At 33.9% G+C, this 18,999-nt stretch overlaps 1 protein-coding gene across 2 annotated transcripts; it reads left to right on the top strand.

Moving 5' to 3' along the window:
* Positions 1-7,158: 7,158 nt before the first annotated feature.
* LOC139863859 (ATP-citrate synthase beta chain protein 2-like) lies at positions 7,159-13,419 on the top strand. Of its 2 annotated transcripts, none has more exons than XM_071852461.1 (17): positions 7,159-7,261; positions 8,247-8,371; positions 8,485-8,587; positions 8,739-8,804; positions 8,918-9,041; positions 9,429-9,563; positions 9,668-9,728; positions 10,041-10,117; positions 10,196-10,351; positions 10,442-10,570; positions 10,671-10,803; positions 10,965-11,092; positions 11,509-11,614; positions 11,996-12,072; positions 12,156-12,226; positions 12,323-12,607; positions 13,111-13,419. In XM_071852461.1, the coding sequence occupies exons 2-17, from the start codon at positions 8,272-8,274 to the stop codon at positions 13,184-13,186; spliced, it is 1,827 nt and encodes a 608-aa protein (XP_071708562.1). In that variant the 5' UTR covers positions 7,159-7,261; positions 8,247-8,271; the 3' UTR covers positions 13,187-13,419. The 2 variants fall into 2 exon arrangements, with proteins under 2 accessions (XP_071708562.1, XP_071708565.1); XM_071852464.1 differs by having other exon boundaries at positions 7,185-7,261; positions 8,235-8,371.
* Positions 13,420-18,999: the final 5,580 nt, after the last annotated feature.

The raw sequence follows: 18,999 nt of genomic DNA, 5'->3' as shown, positions 1-18,999 counted from the left end.
TGGAGAATATGGTGCGAAACCTACAAGCACCAGCAGCAGCACCAGCAGCATAACCAGCATCACCACCAGTACCAACAACATCACCACCAACAACATCAGCTTCACCAACAACAAACACCATAATCTGTACCTCGGATATCAACATCATACGCCCCATAGATACCAAGGAATATTAGTAATAATGAGTTAAGATGTATTGACTCATTCTTCCTGAAAATTATATATGTATACTTTATATATATATATATATATATATATATATATATATATATATATATATATATATATATATATATATATATATAAATAAATAGTATGAATCTTAAATAGTATGTACTACTTGGTTAATTCGTATCACTAATATGCTATGATATACATTCCTCGTTAATCACTGCTTCATCACAATAAACTCCATTTCATAATAAACTAAGTGAATTATTCAAATACATGTTTGGTTTTACACTTTCATTTTCGATGTACTCAAAACTCTTTAGAAAACATCATTCGTGCCTTGTGAATTTCACAAGAATTCCACGAGCATCAACATCATATACCGAGGTATATCAATAACAATGAACGATGGAGTATTGATTCATAACTTCATTAAAGAAAGATTCTGCGATGATTATGTAATCTCTCAAGTTTTGAAGATTATTTATTCTCGCTTCAACCGCAAATCAAATGATTTTAATAGTATATTAACTCATTAAATCTATATTATACGTGAAGAATACATATATGAACGTATATCTTCATAAATATTGTAATTAAAAATCCTTTTGTACAAACTGTTAATTGTGAAAATATTTTAACGGGTAGGTAAAACCCGAGAAATATTTATATCTCACATCAATATCTTACAGTGTACATTCTTCAAATTCTGATTCAATAATTAGTAACTATACTACTTACATCCACATATGTATCCGTTCACTAAAGAACAACCATTTTCATACAAATTTAATTACCTATTCTGATTTAGACATAACGGAATCCAAGTAAAGCTTTAGCATGTGTAATCTTCCTAAAGATCACTACATTCATGAATTATATTCATTTGTATTCTATGATGAATTATCACATCAAACCACCGAAATTATCGTTCATTACTTTTGAAATCAACAACGCCTATTCATCAACCATTAGATCCGTTGACGATTACAATCAGCGTTTAATCATCTAAAAATGAAATTTCTTGAAACCATCTCAGATTGATAACCGATGAATCAAATATGGCTGCATTAAATGCAGAGGAAACAGCAAAATTGTAGATGGTCTCAATGGCCAAAAGTTTGATAATAAAGAATGGTACGTTGGAAAAGCTCAAAAGAAAATTTGGAACTGAAAAACGGATTGAGCTAACCATGGAGGAGACCAAGGACAAATACAAGGACCAAACCCTATATTCAAAGAATCCAAGTAATTCTAGATCCGATGAAATCTTTAGAGAATATCTTGCTCCGAAGTTATGTTAAAAGCTTGCGAAAAATTTTTCTTCATCAACCTTCGAACTTAGAAATTCCAAAATGTCGTTATAAATATCCTCTATATTTCTGAAGATATTTTCATAACGATTCTTGTCCACAATTAAGTATCTCTTTGCGATATCTTTATAAAGGAAACTATTTTAGTTTCTATATTCAGTAAAATTCAAGTTTAAATTATAAATGTTTTGAAGAAATGTTGAAAATTGAAGCATGAGTTAGTATAATATAATGACGTCAGGCCAACGTGATTATATTACAGTAAGTCATGCTAAATTTTTAATGGAAGATGATGATTCATAGACTTTATAATCATTATTTGCCATGTTACACGACTCTTACATTCTACTTAATCTCTGAACATATCAAGAACATATATTCTTGATAGTTCTATCCTCAGTAATTCTGGTAATTTACCAAATCAAATCGTGATATTGCGCTTAGAACATTAGGTTCATTCGAAACTTCATACCTACAAATTCTGAACCATTACTATCAATATAGTACTATATACTATTGTCTGTTAGGCAATGTCTGATCATACGTTCTATCTCTAGGTTGAGATCTCGGTCACATCCTTCCGTTCAATTCTTTCGTGTGTTATTAAGGTGAACTTCATAGCCCCACTTTTTACTATTTCATAACTGTTTTATAACTTTTGGGGTGGGATACATGCTTGCTTTATAACTGTTTTACGCTTAGACACAAGTACTAAATTGTTAACTATGCTGTCATGCTTTGATTCATGCTAAATCCCTACCGTAATATCATTAATTGCTACGTTTAAATGCAAACTTAATTATTGTGAGTAGGCCTATTGAGAGTAACGTCTCTAACCATTCGACCGTTGGTCTTTGGTTACATAATAATGATTCCACGACACTGACAGTACAAGGTGTCATAGGGTAAACTTGTTTAGTAGCGATATTACAAAATGCAGCAACACTTTTAGATTGATATTTCTATATCAATCAACTTTAAACTAAATCTTGTGGTCTAAAACTTTGAATATTATTTATAAACCTATGAATTTCACTCAACCTTTTTGATTGACACTTTAAGCGTGTTTTGTCTCAGGTGATGATTGAGCTAGCTGCTACTTGCTACTAGATGATTGATGTATGCTTTGCTGCTTGCATGGAGTCCATCATTCATATTTATCATTTTGTTTAAGACATTTTCCATTTACTGTACTCTTATGATGTAAAACTTTGAATAATGCTTCCGCTGTTTATTTAATAAATAAAACGTCTCATTTAGAGTCGTTCTCGCTTATACAACTGTGTTATGATATGATTGGTCACAATTACCCCTGGTCCATTTTGGGGGTGTGACACAAAGTCATTTAAATTACTATTAATCATAGTATTGGAAGGACTGATTTGGTTTAGAATTAAGATTTACTTCATGTAGTGAATAAAGTGATGTGGTTTGATAGCTTGAATATTGATGGAATATATGGTAATGCTTAGGTATTCTTGTGATTAGGAGAAATTGCAGTTCATGATTGTTTCTTCTAAATGTTGTTTTGGCTTACAAAAAACTTTGCTTGCTAATACCATTACAGTTGTTGTGTTGTTTGTAGACTGGGGTTGAAGTTATTGGAATTTGGATCCTTCTGAGGATTCTTCTGTTTCATAGTAATTTGAGGTTATATCATGCTTTTTTTTTTTAAATTATTGCACTTTTGTCAACAAAAATAATTAAAACTCATAGAAACGAGGTCGTTTTTCAAAGGAAAACACCCTCAACAGAGATTACAAAAGAACAGGACAAACGGAGAAGGTCGCACCTCAAAAGCATCCATTTAAACGAAAACTATCTATAAATGAGCTTCTCCTAACAACCCGAAAAACCTCACCACAAACTAACCAATACTGAAGCAAACTAAACAAACAAAGTGAAATCAATGTACGTAAAAAAGAGAACGAAAAAACATGGAACAAACCCAACCTATCAACCAATATTGCACTTTTTGTTGTGTTTTATATTGAGTAGTCACTAATTGTAGATGAATAGATCTGCTCTTAGCTCTTATGATAGATACAATCATGCCTATATGAAGAGCTCATTCCGTAAAAAAATTATTGTAAATAATCACAGTTATGTAGCTTTGTAACAATGAATGTTGGATGCCATGTAATTGTATTGTCTCTTGTAAATAATCACAGTTAGTGAAATAAACGTAGGTGCAATGATTTACTTCACGAGCAAGGTCTCTGGTTAGAGTCATGGATGGCCCAGCTGCGCCGGGAAAAAAAATAGAAGAAGCGTCTGACTCTTTCGTGCATGCTCCACTTGGCTCCGGGGGATATAACTCAGTAGGTAGAGCGCTGCTCTTGCAATTGGGTCGTTGCGATTACGAGTCAGATGTCAAATTGTCCTGGCAGTAATGATATTATCTTGTACCTGAACAGGTGGCTCACTTTTCCTAAGTAATGGGGAAGTGGACCGAAATATGCCACAAAAAGACTCTACCGAGACCATAATGAGCTGTCAAGAATGACAATAACGTAGAGGAGGTAGGATAGACAGTTGGTCAGATCTAGTATTGATTGTACATGAACGGTAGTTGGAGTCGGCCACTCTTCTAGGGTTCCCTTATCGGGGATTCCTTGGAAGATGATCAGGTTGGCCCTTGCGAATAAGCTTAATGCACCATCTCCTTTCAACCTTTTGAGTGAAATGCGGAAAAGGGGAATGAAAATCATGGACTGACCCCATCATCTCCACCCCGTAGGAACTACGCGATTACCCAAAGGACGCCATCGACATCCGACGGTCACAGACCGACTATAGAACTCCCTTCAATAAGTGAAACTCGTAGCTGTCCGCTCTCAAGTTGGCAGTAAGGGTCGAAGAAGGGCACTTCCTCATTCTTAAAACCAATATTCTTAAGGTCAAAGAGTCTGCGGAAGGGGAGGGGGTATTGTCTCTCGTTGGCCTTTATGGTAGAATCAGTCGGGGACCTGAGAGGCGTTGTTTTACTCTGCGGCGGATATTAGCGCTTCGTTTCCGCTTATCTCCAACTCGTGAACTTAGCCGATACAAAGCTATATAAAAAACACCTAATCTCTTTGATTCGGCGATGCGATCTAGCTACTGTATGATTTAACATTCTTGGGCGTTGATAAGATCCATCCATCTAGCGGCACCTTAGGATGACATAACCTAAAAATCAATTCTTACCTAAAAATCAAGGGTGGGGTTAAAAGACAAAGAAGAGCGTAGTAGTAAGCGAAGAAATGCTTCGTGGAGCTGAAAGGGGGAGCAAGAGGATCATTTGCACAGGGCACATTTATATATGGGGCCCAATAATTTTAGCATAAGAGTTCGAAGCCCAAGACCTTTGGAAACTTTTTGGCAGGAGAGAATCAAGCCAAACTTTTCTTTTTACTACAATACAGCAAAGGATTTTTGTGTTTATACAATATATTTACTTGTTTGTTAACTCGACGTGGGATGGAAAAAACAACATTAGCAATAAAGTGACCATGGAACACCTTCAAAGATAAAAGAGATGATAAACATAGATATGTAGTTTTCTTTTAATAGAATACTCCGTATATATTGAATGGAATAGTGGCAATAAAGTGTATGCTTTTCACAAATTTAAATATACAAATATATACTATACTATATATACTTATATATACTGTATATAACTGATGAAGCATAGTGTTACTAGTAGTCTTTTACAAAGATTTCATAATCAAAAGATTTCTACTCCGTATATATTTGTTTATAGTAATAATTAAAGTGGAATACTTGGCACACTTAACCTCAAACAAGACAACGCAAGGACATAATTGAACCTCAAATGCTTTGTCTTTTTTAAGTTGAGTATTTGAGTGAATATTTGTTTATTTTTACTTTTAAATATTTTGTCACTTCTTCAAGTGATAACTTATAGATTTAAGGTGACACACAAGTCTATAGTAGTAGTTTAGGGAAATTTTAATTCATTTCTATGTAAACTTAAGCTTCTAGCTTTGTTTGATAGAACATAGTTGAACCTCAATTGCTTTGCCTCGAAAAGAAGCTATCTATTCATAGGGGCCTTTTTTTACCGCCTCGCTCGGGGCACTGGAAAACTCGGGGCCGGCTCTTTAAGAGACAACTCGTCGAACTGAAACATAGTAGCAAAAGGAAAAGAAAGAAAAAAGGATTTTCGTAGTAGCAGAGAACGAAATTGGGCCAGCCTAAAACGTGAAAACAGAATACTAATCGTATAAGTTCAAAATTCTACTCAATTCTAATTTGGTAAAAGCATGATTTATACATATAATTAGCTCGATATTTAAAAATCTGTTGACCCATGGTCGCTGGGTGGTCAATTTTGGCCATCTAACTTACTTTAAAGACACAACATAATTTCACAACATACATAGCTTAGATATCAAAAATCACGAATTCCTACATTATTAAATAATTTAATATATGAAAAAATTACGCCGTTGATACATGTGGTTTGTTCACATTGGCATCATAACACCTAAACTTTTTATTTTGCGTAGTTGGTACCTTAGCTTTGTTTAAGTATCGTGGTTGGCACCCCAACCTAACTGCAATAATAATTTCATGGTTAACCCCTCACATGTGACATGCATGTGAAGGCATATGTGTCAACAAGGTACATAAATGTGTGCATGCGTAAACCCATCAACCCAACCCCTGGTAATATATATCATATGATGATGGACTGTTTTATGTGTCAACAAGGTACATAAATGTGTGAATGCTTTATGCTTTAAGTAAAATTGAGAAGATGAACTAAAACGAACCTTGAAGTCAAATGGTTTATGGTTACATAAATAAATCAATCACCTCATTGTTATTTATTAAATATTAGATAAATAAGTTGAAAATTGTTACAAACAAGACGAACAAATACCACTATAGATTCATGACATTCTAAATCACTACAATTTGGAGTCATCCAATTTTCTGTTAAATCAAATGAACAAAACCTACTCAACATTAACTGAAAATATTTACAACTTTAAGTAACAATCAATCTCAAGTTCAATCACTAACAATGCCATGACACTACAACATCACTAAAATCGTCACCGCCGCCCCCGCTAACCACAGTCAACGTCACTAAAACCGTCACCGCCACCGCCGTTAACCACCGTCATTTCAACCAACAACAACTACGCAAATTTAATTGATTGTTGTCGGTTACAAGCAGCTTCATATTGCCGCTACATGCAATTCATTTTATGTGTCACCATTTTCATATATTTTTCTCGTATGCATGACAATTTCAATTATTATTAAAAAAATATATTATTATAAGCTAATTAACTTATGAAAGAAATGGATCAAGGAAAAGTGAAGATGACAGCTACGTGGTTAATAAATACGTAGTAATTATTAAAAGGAAGAGTGATTGACACATACGCCCTCACATGCATAGCACGTGTGAGAACTTAACCATTAAACTTTGACTATAGTTAGGTTGGGGTACCAACCATGATAATTCAGCAAAACTGAGGTACCAGCTACGCAAAAAAATAAGTTTAGGTGTTATGATACAAATGTAAACAAACCAAAGGTACCAACGGCGTAATTTTTTCTTAATATATATTACGGAGTAATTAATTAATAAATTAATAGTAAATAAAATAAAATAGAATAAATATATACGAGCGCACACAAATGTTGTCTTGCACACTACTCGTACTTGATAATAGCTCGTCTGGTAAACAACTCACCCACCCGTTTCACGAGTTTTAACAAATTCCTACATACTTAGTTACTTACTCTTTCAGGTACAATTACATACTCCTTACTTACATAATTATATTCAATCGTATCGATTTGTGTGTGTGTGTTTTCAGGTGTGTTTCTGCGTGTTTTACCATTCGAATTTGACTTTTGACTTGGTCGTCTACTCCTATATCATTTGAATCTACTATTTGATTAATTTCATCCATCGATATTTTGGATATGAACATTATCAGATTTAATTTCTTGTGTCTATATATAGATCAAATAGTATTTATAATTTTCGGTTTTCAATTTCGCTGTTGACTTTGATTACCAGATCTGATCACTATCTGCATCATTAGTTGTTTTTATAATTAATATTATTGTAAATTGTAATTACAATTCTTATCAAAATTCAGTTGTTATGATCATTACAAATGTGATAGTGATCAATTTTGTTTGCTTGTGTAATCTTCACATGCTCTGTTATTGTTATGATCTACTCATAGTTAATCACATTGTGTATTTAGTTGATTGTTTGCTTTAAATATGAGAATTTAGCTATTGTAAAGCCTAAAGTAAGGTAATAAAAATGTGCGCAGGAAGACGCGCTGGTTGTGTGTGATCAGGGGCGAAAATATGTTTTGGGGGGGCCTGCCCCCGCCCCTAGTGGATTTGTAATTTTTAGTGCAAAAATTTTAAATTTTTCGATTTTGACTCCAGTGGAATCCACCACCCCCCCCCCCCCCCACCCCCCCACCCCCCAACCCTACCCAACAAAAAAAGTCTCCATTTTTTGCCCCAACGCCTACATATTTTGCCCAAAAGCCTCCATATTTTGCTCAAAAAAAGTTTCTATGCTTTTTAAAAAAATTCACTCCCGGTGAAAAAAATTCGTGCTTTGGCCACTGTGCGTGATGCACAACTGGCACACTATTGCCTCACTCCTTATTTACCATTTACTATATGATCTGTTTTATTTGATCCGACTCTATGTATATCGTATCTTTGATGTAATGTATATATTTACATTAGTTATATGTGCAGGTAAGGATAACTTTGGGCGAGTATCATGGCGACCGGGCAAATATTTTCGCGTACAACACAAGCATTGTTTTATAACTATAAGCAATTACCAATTCAACGGATGCTTGATTTTGACTTCCTTTGCGGTTTGTAAAGTTTCCTTTATCATCATTCAACATTATAAACTTTAGTAGTTTTAGATTCGTAATAATGATTAGATTTTGCTTAAAAGTCGCGTTATTTTTTATATATGTTTTAGGGAGGGAAACACCTTCAGTTGCTGGAATCATTAACCCTGGTGCTGAGGGATTTCAGAAACTATTTTTTGGCCAAGAGGAAATTGCCATACCAGTTCATTCATCGTATGCTTTATTATTGTTATATATATACTTTATTTTGTATTGTAAATGTAAATTGTTATTGTAATAATAATTACAATTATCATGCAATACTATCGAAATATCAAGGGTTATGCTGGTATAACTGAAAACGATTTTGCATTTTATATCGCAGCATTGAATCGGCTTGTGCTGCACACCCTACTGCCGATGTATTCATAAACTTCGCATCATTCAGAAGGTTGGTTAGTTTCTAAGTTATTGGTTGTCAAAAAGCTATTAATTTTTTTATGATTATAATTATAAATTATAAATTATATTGAACGACTAGTGATATATTGGAAATTCATACAGTGCTGCAGCTTCATCCAAGCTTGCATTAAAACAGCCCACCATTAGAGTTGTGGCTATTATAGCAGAGGGTGTTCCTGAATCTGACACAAAGGAGTTGATTTCTTATGCAAGGTCAAACAACAAGGTACCAGTTTCATATATATGTGGAATTTTCGACCCATATAGTTTCAAAAAGGTTATTTTGTTGTGTTTTTTCTTAAACATTTCTAATAAAGAAAGGTAAGAAGGAACTGGTCATATGTGTCGCACGGAGCGAAAGTTGTCTAAACTTTATCTTTAATGAGTTCAACTTCCTAAAGTGTTATATTCAAGATTCAATTAAGCATTGTATTTTATTTTCGTTAACGTTTTCTTGCTAAAAATGCATTCAACCCGACATGCCCTGTTTCGACTATTACAAAAAATGGAAAGTTTCAAATTAAACATCCTGGCCCATCTATAATGCCATCTGTATTTATAGTTGTCCAAGTTTAAGCTGGCATGCCCATATGACATATGATGATTTTTGCAGGTCGTTATTGGGCCAGCAACTGTTGGTGGAATTCAAGCCGGAGCTTTTAAGATCGGTGATACTGCTGGAACCATCGATAACATTATACAATGCAAATTGTACAGGCCTGGATCTGTTGGATTCGTCTCCAAATCTGTACGTAAATATGTTTGACCAAATGCTGTTAACCAATTTAAATCAATGTCTTATCTATTGGTAATTGTGAGTAATAATACTATTACGCTATTGTTAAACTACAGGGTGGCATGTCTAATGAGTTATACAACACTATCGCTCGCGTGACAGATGGACTATATGAAGGTACCACATAAACATAAAACAATCTTGTTTTACATACTTTTACTGGATCATTTGTTTTATACTCATTATCTCATCTGGTAGTACACATGTTCTTGGCTTACATTTACTATACATAGTAATAGTAAATTTTTGTGTGGATACGAAAAGTGTTTAACAACATTATCTCCTTTCAAACAACCAAATATGTAGATGAAATCATAAAATTTGAAAGCTTGTACCTTGCTTATTGTCATTATTATTTTTAATATAGTTTGAGATCAAGTTATTTTAGTGTAAAAATCTAACATATATTCGGTTACATAATTATTGCAGGCATTGCTATTGGTGGGGATGTTTTTCCCGGCTCGACCCTTTCTGATCATGTTCTGCGGTTCAATAATATTCCACAGGTATAACTTCGTTTGGTTATTTATCTATTATTGTTTTTACCTTTTTTTTTTTTACCATTTATACGTGGTGTAATTTAGATAAAAATGATCGTTGTGCTTGGGGAACTGGGTGGTCGAGACGAGTATTCATTAGTTGAAGCACTTAAATCAGGAAAAATCAGTAAACCAGTATGCGCATGGGTCAGCGGAACTTGTGCACGCCTTTTCAAATCTGAAGTCCAGTTTGGTCATGCGGTAATCTTATTACCTTTATCTCCTATACTTCATCGGTAGGGGTAGTATAGTAATTTTCTTACCATGGTAAATATTTTACCCAACAATCAGGGTGCCAAAAGTGGTGGTGAAATGGAGTCTGCACAAGCTAAAAATCAAGCACTTAAAGATGCCGGTGCCGTTGTCCCCACTTCGTATGAAGCATTTGAAACTTCGATCAAGGAAACATTTGAGAAGCTGGTAAGCCTAAATTTTACCTCTTTTTGTTTTTGTTTTTTTCTTCCTTTTTTTTTCTTTTTTTTTTTTTTTAGAAATTCATAATTCTTGGGTATTAATATAGGCTGAGGATGGCAAGATTACCCCTGTAAACGAAATTGTTCCTCCACAAATTCCTGAGGATCTTAACTCAGCAATTAAAAGTGGAAAAGTACGAGCACCTACTCATATTATCTCAACCATCTCTGATGATAGAGGTATGAACTTATAGCATGATCTTTTTAGTGGTCATGTTCGTTTTGAGGTGGCAAATTGGGCGTTTGAGTGGGTTGGGTATTGGGTTAAAATGGGTTCAGTTTAAAACAAATAATGTTATCATGGTTTGTAGCAAATGATTATTTTTATTTTTTATTTGCAGGTGAAGAGCCATGCTATGCCGGGGTTCCAATGTCGACAATTGTTGAAAAAGGAATGGGTATTGGCGACGTTATTTCGCTTTTGTGGTTTAAACGTAGTCTTCCTCGATACTGCACACAATTTATAGAGGTTGGCTACTCTTTTGTGGTTCAAATCACAGTTATTCACTTGCTGTTAAACATTTTTTATGATAATTTGTGTTTTGCTAGCACAATAATAGTGCAACTTCAAACACCCCCTACGTATTCACAATAGAGGTGACAATTTCAACCTATTGACTTATGAATGGGTCGATTTGAGTCATGTTATATTCCTTAGAGATTAAACGTATGGTAGTTGGGGAATAATGAAACAGTCATAGGGGTTGATAGGGTAATCCGAAGTCGCCTTAAATTAAATGCAAAAAGTCTCCTAAATCATTTAATTAGAATAAAAGTTTGTTATTTAAGTCATATCAATCCATCATCATATTCGAAACGTTAATTATTTTTTTAAATATTAGACTAATTTTTATTTCTTGACTAATGATTGTAAAAATTTCTCAGATTTGCGTCATGTTGTGTGCTGATCATGGTCCTTGTGTGTCTGGTGCTCACAACACAATAGTGACTGCAAGAGCAGGAAAAGATCTTGTATCCAGTCTTGTTTCAGGTATGTTAACTTAAAGCCAACTTCCGTCTGTTTCGGTGTACAAGTCTATGTAATTTCCTTTTTATTCGAGAAAAATAATATTTTGGTTTTATATAATACATTGGTTAATCAAATAAACTTGTCATCTCTAAGCAACAATGCTCATTTGGAGGATTAAGAATTTTTTCCGACAGGTGCAAAATGTTTTAAAAAAAAAAAAACAAACAAGAAAACGGGTGCAAAATGACGAATTTTAACATATACACCAAACGTCGAACTTTAACACGTATGTACATTGAAAAAAATTTGGGTCATTGGGGGCGGCCAACCCCGGTTGACCCTTCGTAGGTCCGCTCCTGCTCATTTTTATTCATATTGAGAAATTGTATTTTTTTGAAACAGGTTTGCTAACAATTGGTCCTCGTTTTGGCGGTGCTGTTGATGACGCTGCTCGATACTTTAAGGATGCTTATGACAGGGTGAGTTACAATTTTAATGTCCAAATCTTGAACAAACTCAATATGTCATGTCCTAAATTGTTGCTTCTTTCTTTTTAATGCAGAAACTTACACCATATGAGTTTGTCGAAAGCATGAAAAAGAAGGGTATTCGCGTGCCAGGAATCGGGCACAGGTACATTTTCTTTTATTTTATATATATATATTTTTTTCAGTTCATAAAGCAATGAGTATGGAACGTTAGTAACATGTATTTGGTCCTGGTTAAAAGGATCAAAAGAGGTGATAATAGAGATAAAAGAGTTGAATTACTACAACTATTTGCTCGCACACATTTTCCGTCAACTAAATACATGGAGTATGCGGTTGAAGTCGAAACTTACACTCTTTCAAAAGCGAATAATTTAGTGATGAACGTCGATGGTGCAATTGGTACCCTTTTCATGGATCTTCTTGCTGGTAGTGGAATGTTCACTAAGCAAGAAATTGACGAAATTGTCGCTATCGGTTACCTCAACGGGCTTTTCGTCTTGGCCCGTTCCATCGGTCTCATCGGGTGAGTTTCATCCTTGCTTACAAATCCATCTTACTTTCTAATTAAGATCCATTAGACCTACTAAATGCTAATGACTAGCCCGTCTCAACTCGCCCAAAGACGTCTTAGAAGTCAGTCAATGCGGGTCAAAGTTGTCTTGAGTCGGCCGACTCGGGTCTAAGTGGGTCAAAGTCAAAGTTAGATCAAAAATTTTTTATTTTTAAAAATTAGTTTTTTATGTTTGGAATACTTATGTTTTATGTTTGATATACTTATATGTAATATATATGTTTAGTTTATTTATTACTAAAAGTCAACGTCGGTCAACGCACGAGTCGTCCCCGTGTCGTCCTCAACTCGACCGACTCGCCCCTACAAAGTCTCGACCGACTTGTCGCGACTTTCACAACCTTGAACTTGTATGAGAATCGTCTTTTGATATGAATTGTACATTCAACGCGTGTTATGCTTGTTTTCGTATGCCATTCCATTCGACTAATGAATCGATGATTTGAAACTTGCAGGCACACGTTTGACCAAAAGAGGTTGAAGCAGCCACTATACAGGCATCCATGGGAAGATGTTCTTTACACCAAGTGATACCGATCATTTTCAACACACCATCTCTCAAAAGTACTAGTTGTCTCATTTTTAATGTAAGCACTTTTGTTGTTGTAATGACATTTTTCCAACATTATACTGGTCTTTGCCTTCTTTGTATGTCACTGTAATTTCATTGTTGGAGAAAATTCCCCATTTATATCCATAAAAAACAGTTTATGTGTGAGTATAATCATTTTTGAAATCTTGTTTGTAGGTTTGGATAGACAAAACAACTATAGATGCTTATGTGTGGTTTTTAAAAATATGGTAATATGTTATTTGGCTATGTTCTTGAGTTTTGTCATGAAACTAAAAGAGAAGAAATGAAAGATGGATGAACCGGAAGGAAATGGAAGATTGAAACGTAAATTACAATAAAATCATTCATTTTCTTTCTTTACTCTAAAAAAAACTTATGCATTTTTTTTAGATAAAATTATTTGATTTTTTTTTTTCGACGAAAATGACGAGAACTTTTATATAAACAGAACACGCTTTCGAAAAGAAAACGGATTCAACAAGAAGTACAACATAGGGCCCCGATGAGGCTCGCATCTAGACGTCGGCTACTAAAAACATTTTTGATACCGAGTCTCACCTACCCAAACTGTAACAAACCAAAACTACAAGCAAACGAAAGAAACAAATTGCAAATATGAAAAAAAAACTACAAAACATAAATGTGAAACCGAAAAGGAACTCAAATGTCCTTTATGAACACTCCGAATTTTGCCTTTTCAGCGCCATGAACCACTTTTTCCTTTCGCTTTTGCTGTTTCTTGTTCTTAACCGGGAGATGCGGGATATCACTAGAGTTAATAGGGTTAACCGTAGCCGGTTCACTCTTGGCCAAACATGTCATCATGCTATCAAAAGCCGCAAAAGTTTCGTTGGTCATATTAAGCTTTGTCGAACCCGCAATGCTAATTTTGTTCTCCACCTTACCCGCCATAAACAGGTTTTGAATGGCGTCCCCATAGTCCAAATCATCGTCATGATCAACGAGATTCAATGAACCCGAAGTAGAAGCAACATTCCTTCTTGAACACAAATTCACGCCTTCGAATTGATCTCTCGGAACTTTTCTGTTTAAAACGTACCACGACTTACAAAAACCCTCACACGAAGGGTCCTCGCAATCGCAATAAATCCTTCCACTATGCCCAAACAAAATCGGTGAGGGCCTATCTTCTTTCGAGACCTCCTCTCGGTTCACCTTCAGTTCTTCCTTCTTTTTCTTCTTCTTTTTCTTCTTCTTTTTCTTCAAGTAATCCAACCTTTCCGCAAAAGTGATATTGTCTTCATTGGTTTCTTCTATAACCGGGTGGTTAGATACACTATCACCACGAACAGAGCCCAGTTCAGGCTCACAAACAGGCTCATTAACACAACCCGATTTATTCACTAAAACAGGGGCAGGGGTTCATTTACAGCCCTTAAAATTATTTGATTGGTCCCTAATATTTGTTGGAAATTACGTGGATAACATTTTTCTTTAATTTTGATCTGAATGACCTTAAACTATGCAAACACGGATGTTTCTGACACTAACGATCGTTAGTGTTTTTCCGTTGAAATCGCATGTGTGACATGTGAGGGTATTTGTGTCAATTCCTCTCATTTTCTATAACCTTTGTATTTGTTTTCATTCCAAGAGTATCTTCAAACCAAAAACCTTGAAAAATGGAGTTGTAGAGTAAGAGAAAACAAATATTTGCCTCTAAATCAATGAAAGAGAAAAACAAATCTCTCTCTCCGACTCCAATAACCACCCACCTCATTTGGGTTTCAAATCGTTAAATTCAATCAGATAGACGTGAGTTGCTGAAGACGACGTGAGTTGATGAAGACCGTTGTTGTGGTGGTTGTTGAAGACGAGGTGGTTGTGGTGGTTGAACACGACGACGGTTGTGGTGGTTGAAGATGGTGCCGACAACGGCAAACCAACCATTGCCGGTTTCTCTTTCCCGTCGTATTATTTTCTCTAGTTTTAACTTCATTTTCTTTTTCATTGATTTTTAGTTATTTAAAGTTTGGTTGGAGTGTCTTAGTGTACACATATAATATTTCTAGTTGTTTGAGGTAAAGAAGTAAGGTCTGATAGATGCATAGATATTTATATTTTGTATGTACGTACTATGTATATATAATGATGATATAATGATGTGAAATTGAATTAAATGAAACGTTTCAAATTTGAAATCGGAATTAAAGATTTGGGTAGTTTAATAGATACACATATTAGTGCTAATTTTGTTGTTGTTGCTAATTTTATTCTCATACACCATTCGACACAACTAGGTAATAACAAACAGATTATTGCTAATTTTATTGTTGTTTTTCTTGGTGAAATAATGAGTTCAGATCTCTGGTTATTTTTAAGATAGATTTGGAACGTCGACTTTGTACCCTTTCAGTTAGTTAGTCGTTATTTTCTTTATATGTTGATAATATTTGGGTATCTTTTTTTTTTTTTTTTTTTTTTTTTTTTTGTGGCAAAAAACAGGAATATATAAATAAACTATCATCAAAATGATGATATAGAAAGTACAAGAGAGTTGGCATCGAGATAACCGAACAGATAGGTTACTCAACCCATAAAAACTAAAACGTGCATACTAGGATACAAAAGTATTGCATAATTGCCAAAGCAACACAGTAGATCTAAATTAAAATCCAAGGATTGATTGACCAAACGTGATATTGAAAGGAGTTCACTAGCTTTGCACATGAAGCCCATTAAAAGGCCTTTAAGTTGATCGACTTCACAACTAATCTCCAGCAAGTAAAAACACCTCCAAATAGTGTGATATTTCTAGCGATCCACTTATCTAATTCGGCCATCAAAATGTCGTATTTGGAAGCATCGTACTCAGGCAATGACATAGGAATATGTAACAACCAATAACTAGAGAACCGACAGTAGAATGATTAATAATGTTAATATGCTTGTCTTTCAACAAACACAATCAAAACAAGTACGGGTACCATAAACTCAGAGGCGTAGAAGATATCCAGACATCGTTCCAAAATTCGATTGAAGATCTGTCTTTAACCGTTCGCTTTCAACATGATGAGCCCATAACCAATTCCATATTATCCGAGCTTCCTAGAGTCGCAATATCCAAAGAGCATTGTTGTTGTCGATGAGTTTTGGCCCATCTTCATTTCTTGTGAGGGGGCGTAGGTGGTTCGCCGTACTTGCTCATCCCACTTATAAATTCGGTATAGCTTTTCATTTCAACCATGTGTTTCGTTGGATTTACCAACTTGCCGATTGGTTTAGACACTTTGTGTAGTGACCCGAACTTTTCCATGTTTATATATATCAAAAGAAATTGTTATTTACATGATTAAGTGTTTCCAACATGTTAAGCAATCAAACTTGTTAAGACTTAATTAATTGAAATAAGTTTCATATAGACAATTGACCACCCAAGTTGACATGTGATTCACGAACGTTAAAACTTGTAAAAACTATATGATGACATATATGATTATATATATAGTTAACATGATATTATGATAAGTAAGTATCTCATTAGGTATTTTAACAATGAGTTATATACATAAAATTGAGTTTATTGAATTAAGAAACTCGAAACGATATATATAACGATTATCGTTATAACAACGTCTTACTAAATGCATATGAATCATATTAAGATATTGATACACTATGTTTAATCATGATAAATGATAAGTAAACATGTCATTAAGTGTATTAACAATGAACTACATATGTAAAAACAAGACTACTAACTCAATGATTTCGAAACGAGACATATATGTAACGATTATCGTTGTAACAACATTTAACTGTATATATATCATACTAAGATATATTAATATATCATAATATCATGATAATGTAATAATTTAACATCTCTTTAGATATAATAAACAATGGGTTAACAACATTTAACAAGATCGTTAGCCTAAAGGTTTCAAAACAACATTTACATGTAACGACTAACGATGACTTAACGACTCAGTTAAAATGTATATACATGTAGTGTTTTAATATATATTCATACACTTTTGAAAGACTTCAAGACACTTATCAAAATACTTCTACTTAACAAAAATGCTTACAATTACATCCTCGTTCAGTTTCATAACAATTCTACTCGTATGCACTCGTATTCGTACTCGTACAATACACAGCTTTTAGATGTATGTACTATTGGTATATACACTCCAATGATCAGCTCTTAGCAGCCCATGTGAGTCACCTAACACATGTGGGAACCACCATTTGGCAACTAGCATGAAATATCTCATAAAATTACAAAAATATTAGTAATCATTCATGACTTATTTACATGTAAACAAAATTACACATCCTTTATATCTAATCCATATACCAACGACTAAAAACACCTACAAACACTTTCATTCTTCAATTTTCTTCATCTAATCGATCTCTCTCAAGTTCTATCTTCAAGTTCTAAGTGTTCTTCATAAATTCTATAAGTTTTAGTTTCATAAAATCAAGAATACTTCCAAGTTTGCTAGCTTACTTCCAATCTTGTAAAGTGATCATCCAACATCAAGAAATCTTTCTTATTTACAGTAAGATATCTTTCTAATACAAGGTAATACTCATATTCAAACTTTGATTCAATTTGTATAACTATAACAATCTTATTTCGAGTGGAAATCTTATTTGAACTTGTTTTCGTGTCATGATTCTGCTTCAAGAACTTTCAAGCCATCCAAGGATCCTTTGAAGCTAGATCTATTTTTCTCATTTCCAGTAGATTTACCTACTAAAATTAAGGTACGATTCACACATATAAAACTATCTTATTCAAAGATTTAAACTTGTAATCACTAGAATATAGTTTAGTTAATTCTAAACTTGTTCACAAATAAAGTTAATCCTTCTAACTTGACTTTTAAAATCAACTAGACAACATGTTCTATATCTATATGATATGCTAACTTAATGATTTAAAACTTAAAAACACGAAAAACACCGTAAAACTGGAAATACACCGTCGTAGTAACACCGCGGGCTGTTTTGGGTTAGTTAATTAAAAACTATGTTAAACTTTGATTTAAAAGTTGTTCTTATGAGAAAATGATTTTTCTTATGAACATGAAACTATATCCAAAAATCATGGTTAAACTCAAAGTGGAAGTATGTTTTCCAAAATGGTCATCTAGACGTCGTTCTTTCGACTAAAATGACTACCTTTACAAAAACGACTTGCAACCTGTATTTCTGACTATAAACTTATACTTTTTCTGTATAGATTCATAAACTTAAATTCAATATGAAACCATTGCAATTGGATTCACTCAAAACGGATTTAAAACGAAGAAGTTATGGGTAAAACAAGATTGAATATTTTTGCTTGTTGTAGCTACGTGAAAATTGGTAACAAATCTATATTAATCATATCCTAGCTAACTCATATTGTATTATACATGTATTCTAATATATTATGTAATCATGGGATACCATAGACACGTATGCAAATGTTTTGACATATCATATCGACCCATGTATATATGTTATTTGGAACAAGCATAGACACTCTATATGCAGTAATGTTGGAGTTAGCTATACAGGGTTGAGGTTGATTCTAAAAATATATATACTTTGAGTTGTGATCTAGCCTGAGACGTGTATACACTGGGTCATGGATTGATTCAAGATAATATATATCGATTTATTTTTGTACATCTAACTGTGGACAACTAGTTGTAGGTTACTTACGAGGACAGCTGACTTAATAAACTTAAAATAGTAAAACGTATTAAAAATGTTGTAAATATATTTTGAACATACTTTGATATAT

Source organism: Rutidosis leptorrhynchoides, chromosome 1, assembly GCF_046630445.1.
Source record: "Rutidosis leptorrhynchoides isolate AG116_Rl617_1_P2 chromosome 1, CSIRO_AGI_Rlap_v1, whole genome shotgun sequence".
NCBI lineage: Eukaryota > Viridiplantae > Streptophyta > Magnoliopsida > Asterales > Asteraceae > Rutidosis > Rutidosis leptorrhynchoides.
This window is presented reverse-complemented; position numbering and strand designations above follow the sequence as displayed.

Coding starts and splice junctions, on each gene's coding strand:
- LOC139863859 (XM_071852461.1), top strand. CDS start 8,272: ATGGCGACCGGGCAAATATTTTCGCGTACAACACAAGCATTGTTTTAT. Junction 8,805..8,917: donor AACTTCGCATCATTCAGAAG/GTTGGTTAGTTT, acceptor AAATTCATACAG/TGCTGCAGCTTCATCCAAGC. Junction 11,615..11,995: donor TGTATCCAGTCTTGTTTCAG/GTATGTTAACTT, acceptor TTTTTGAAACAG/GTTTGCTAACAATTGGTCCT.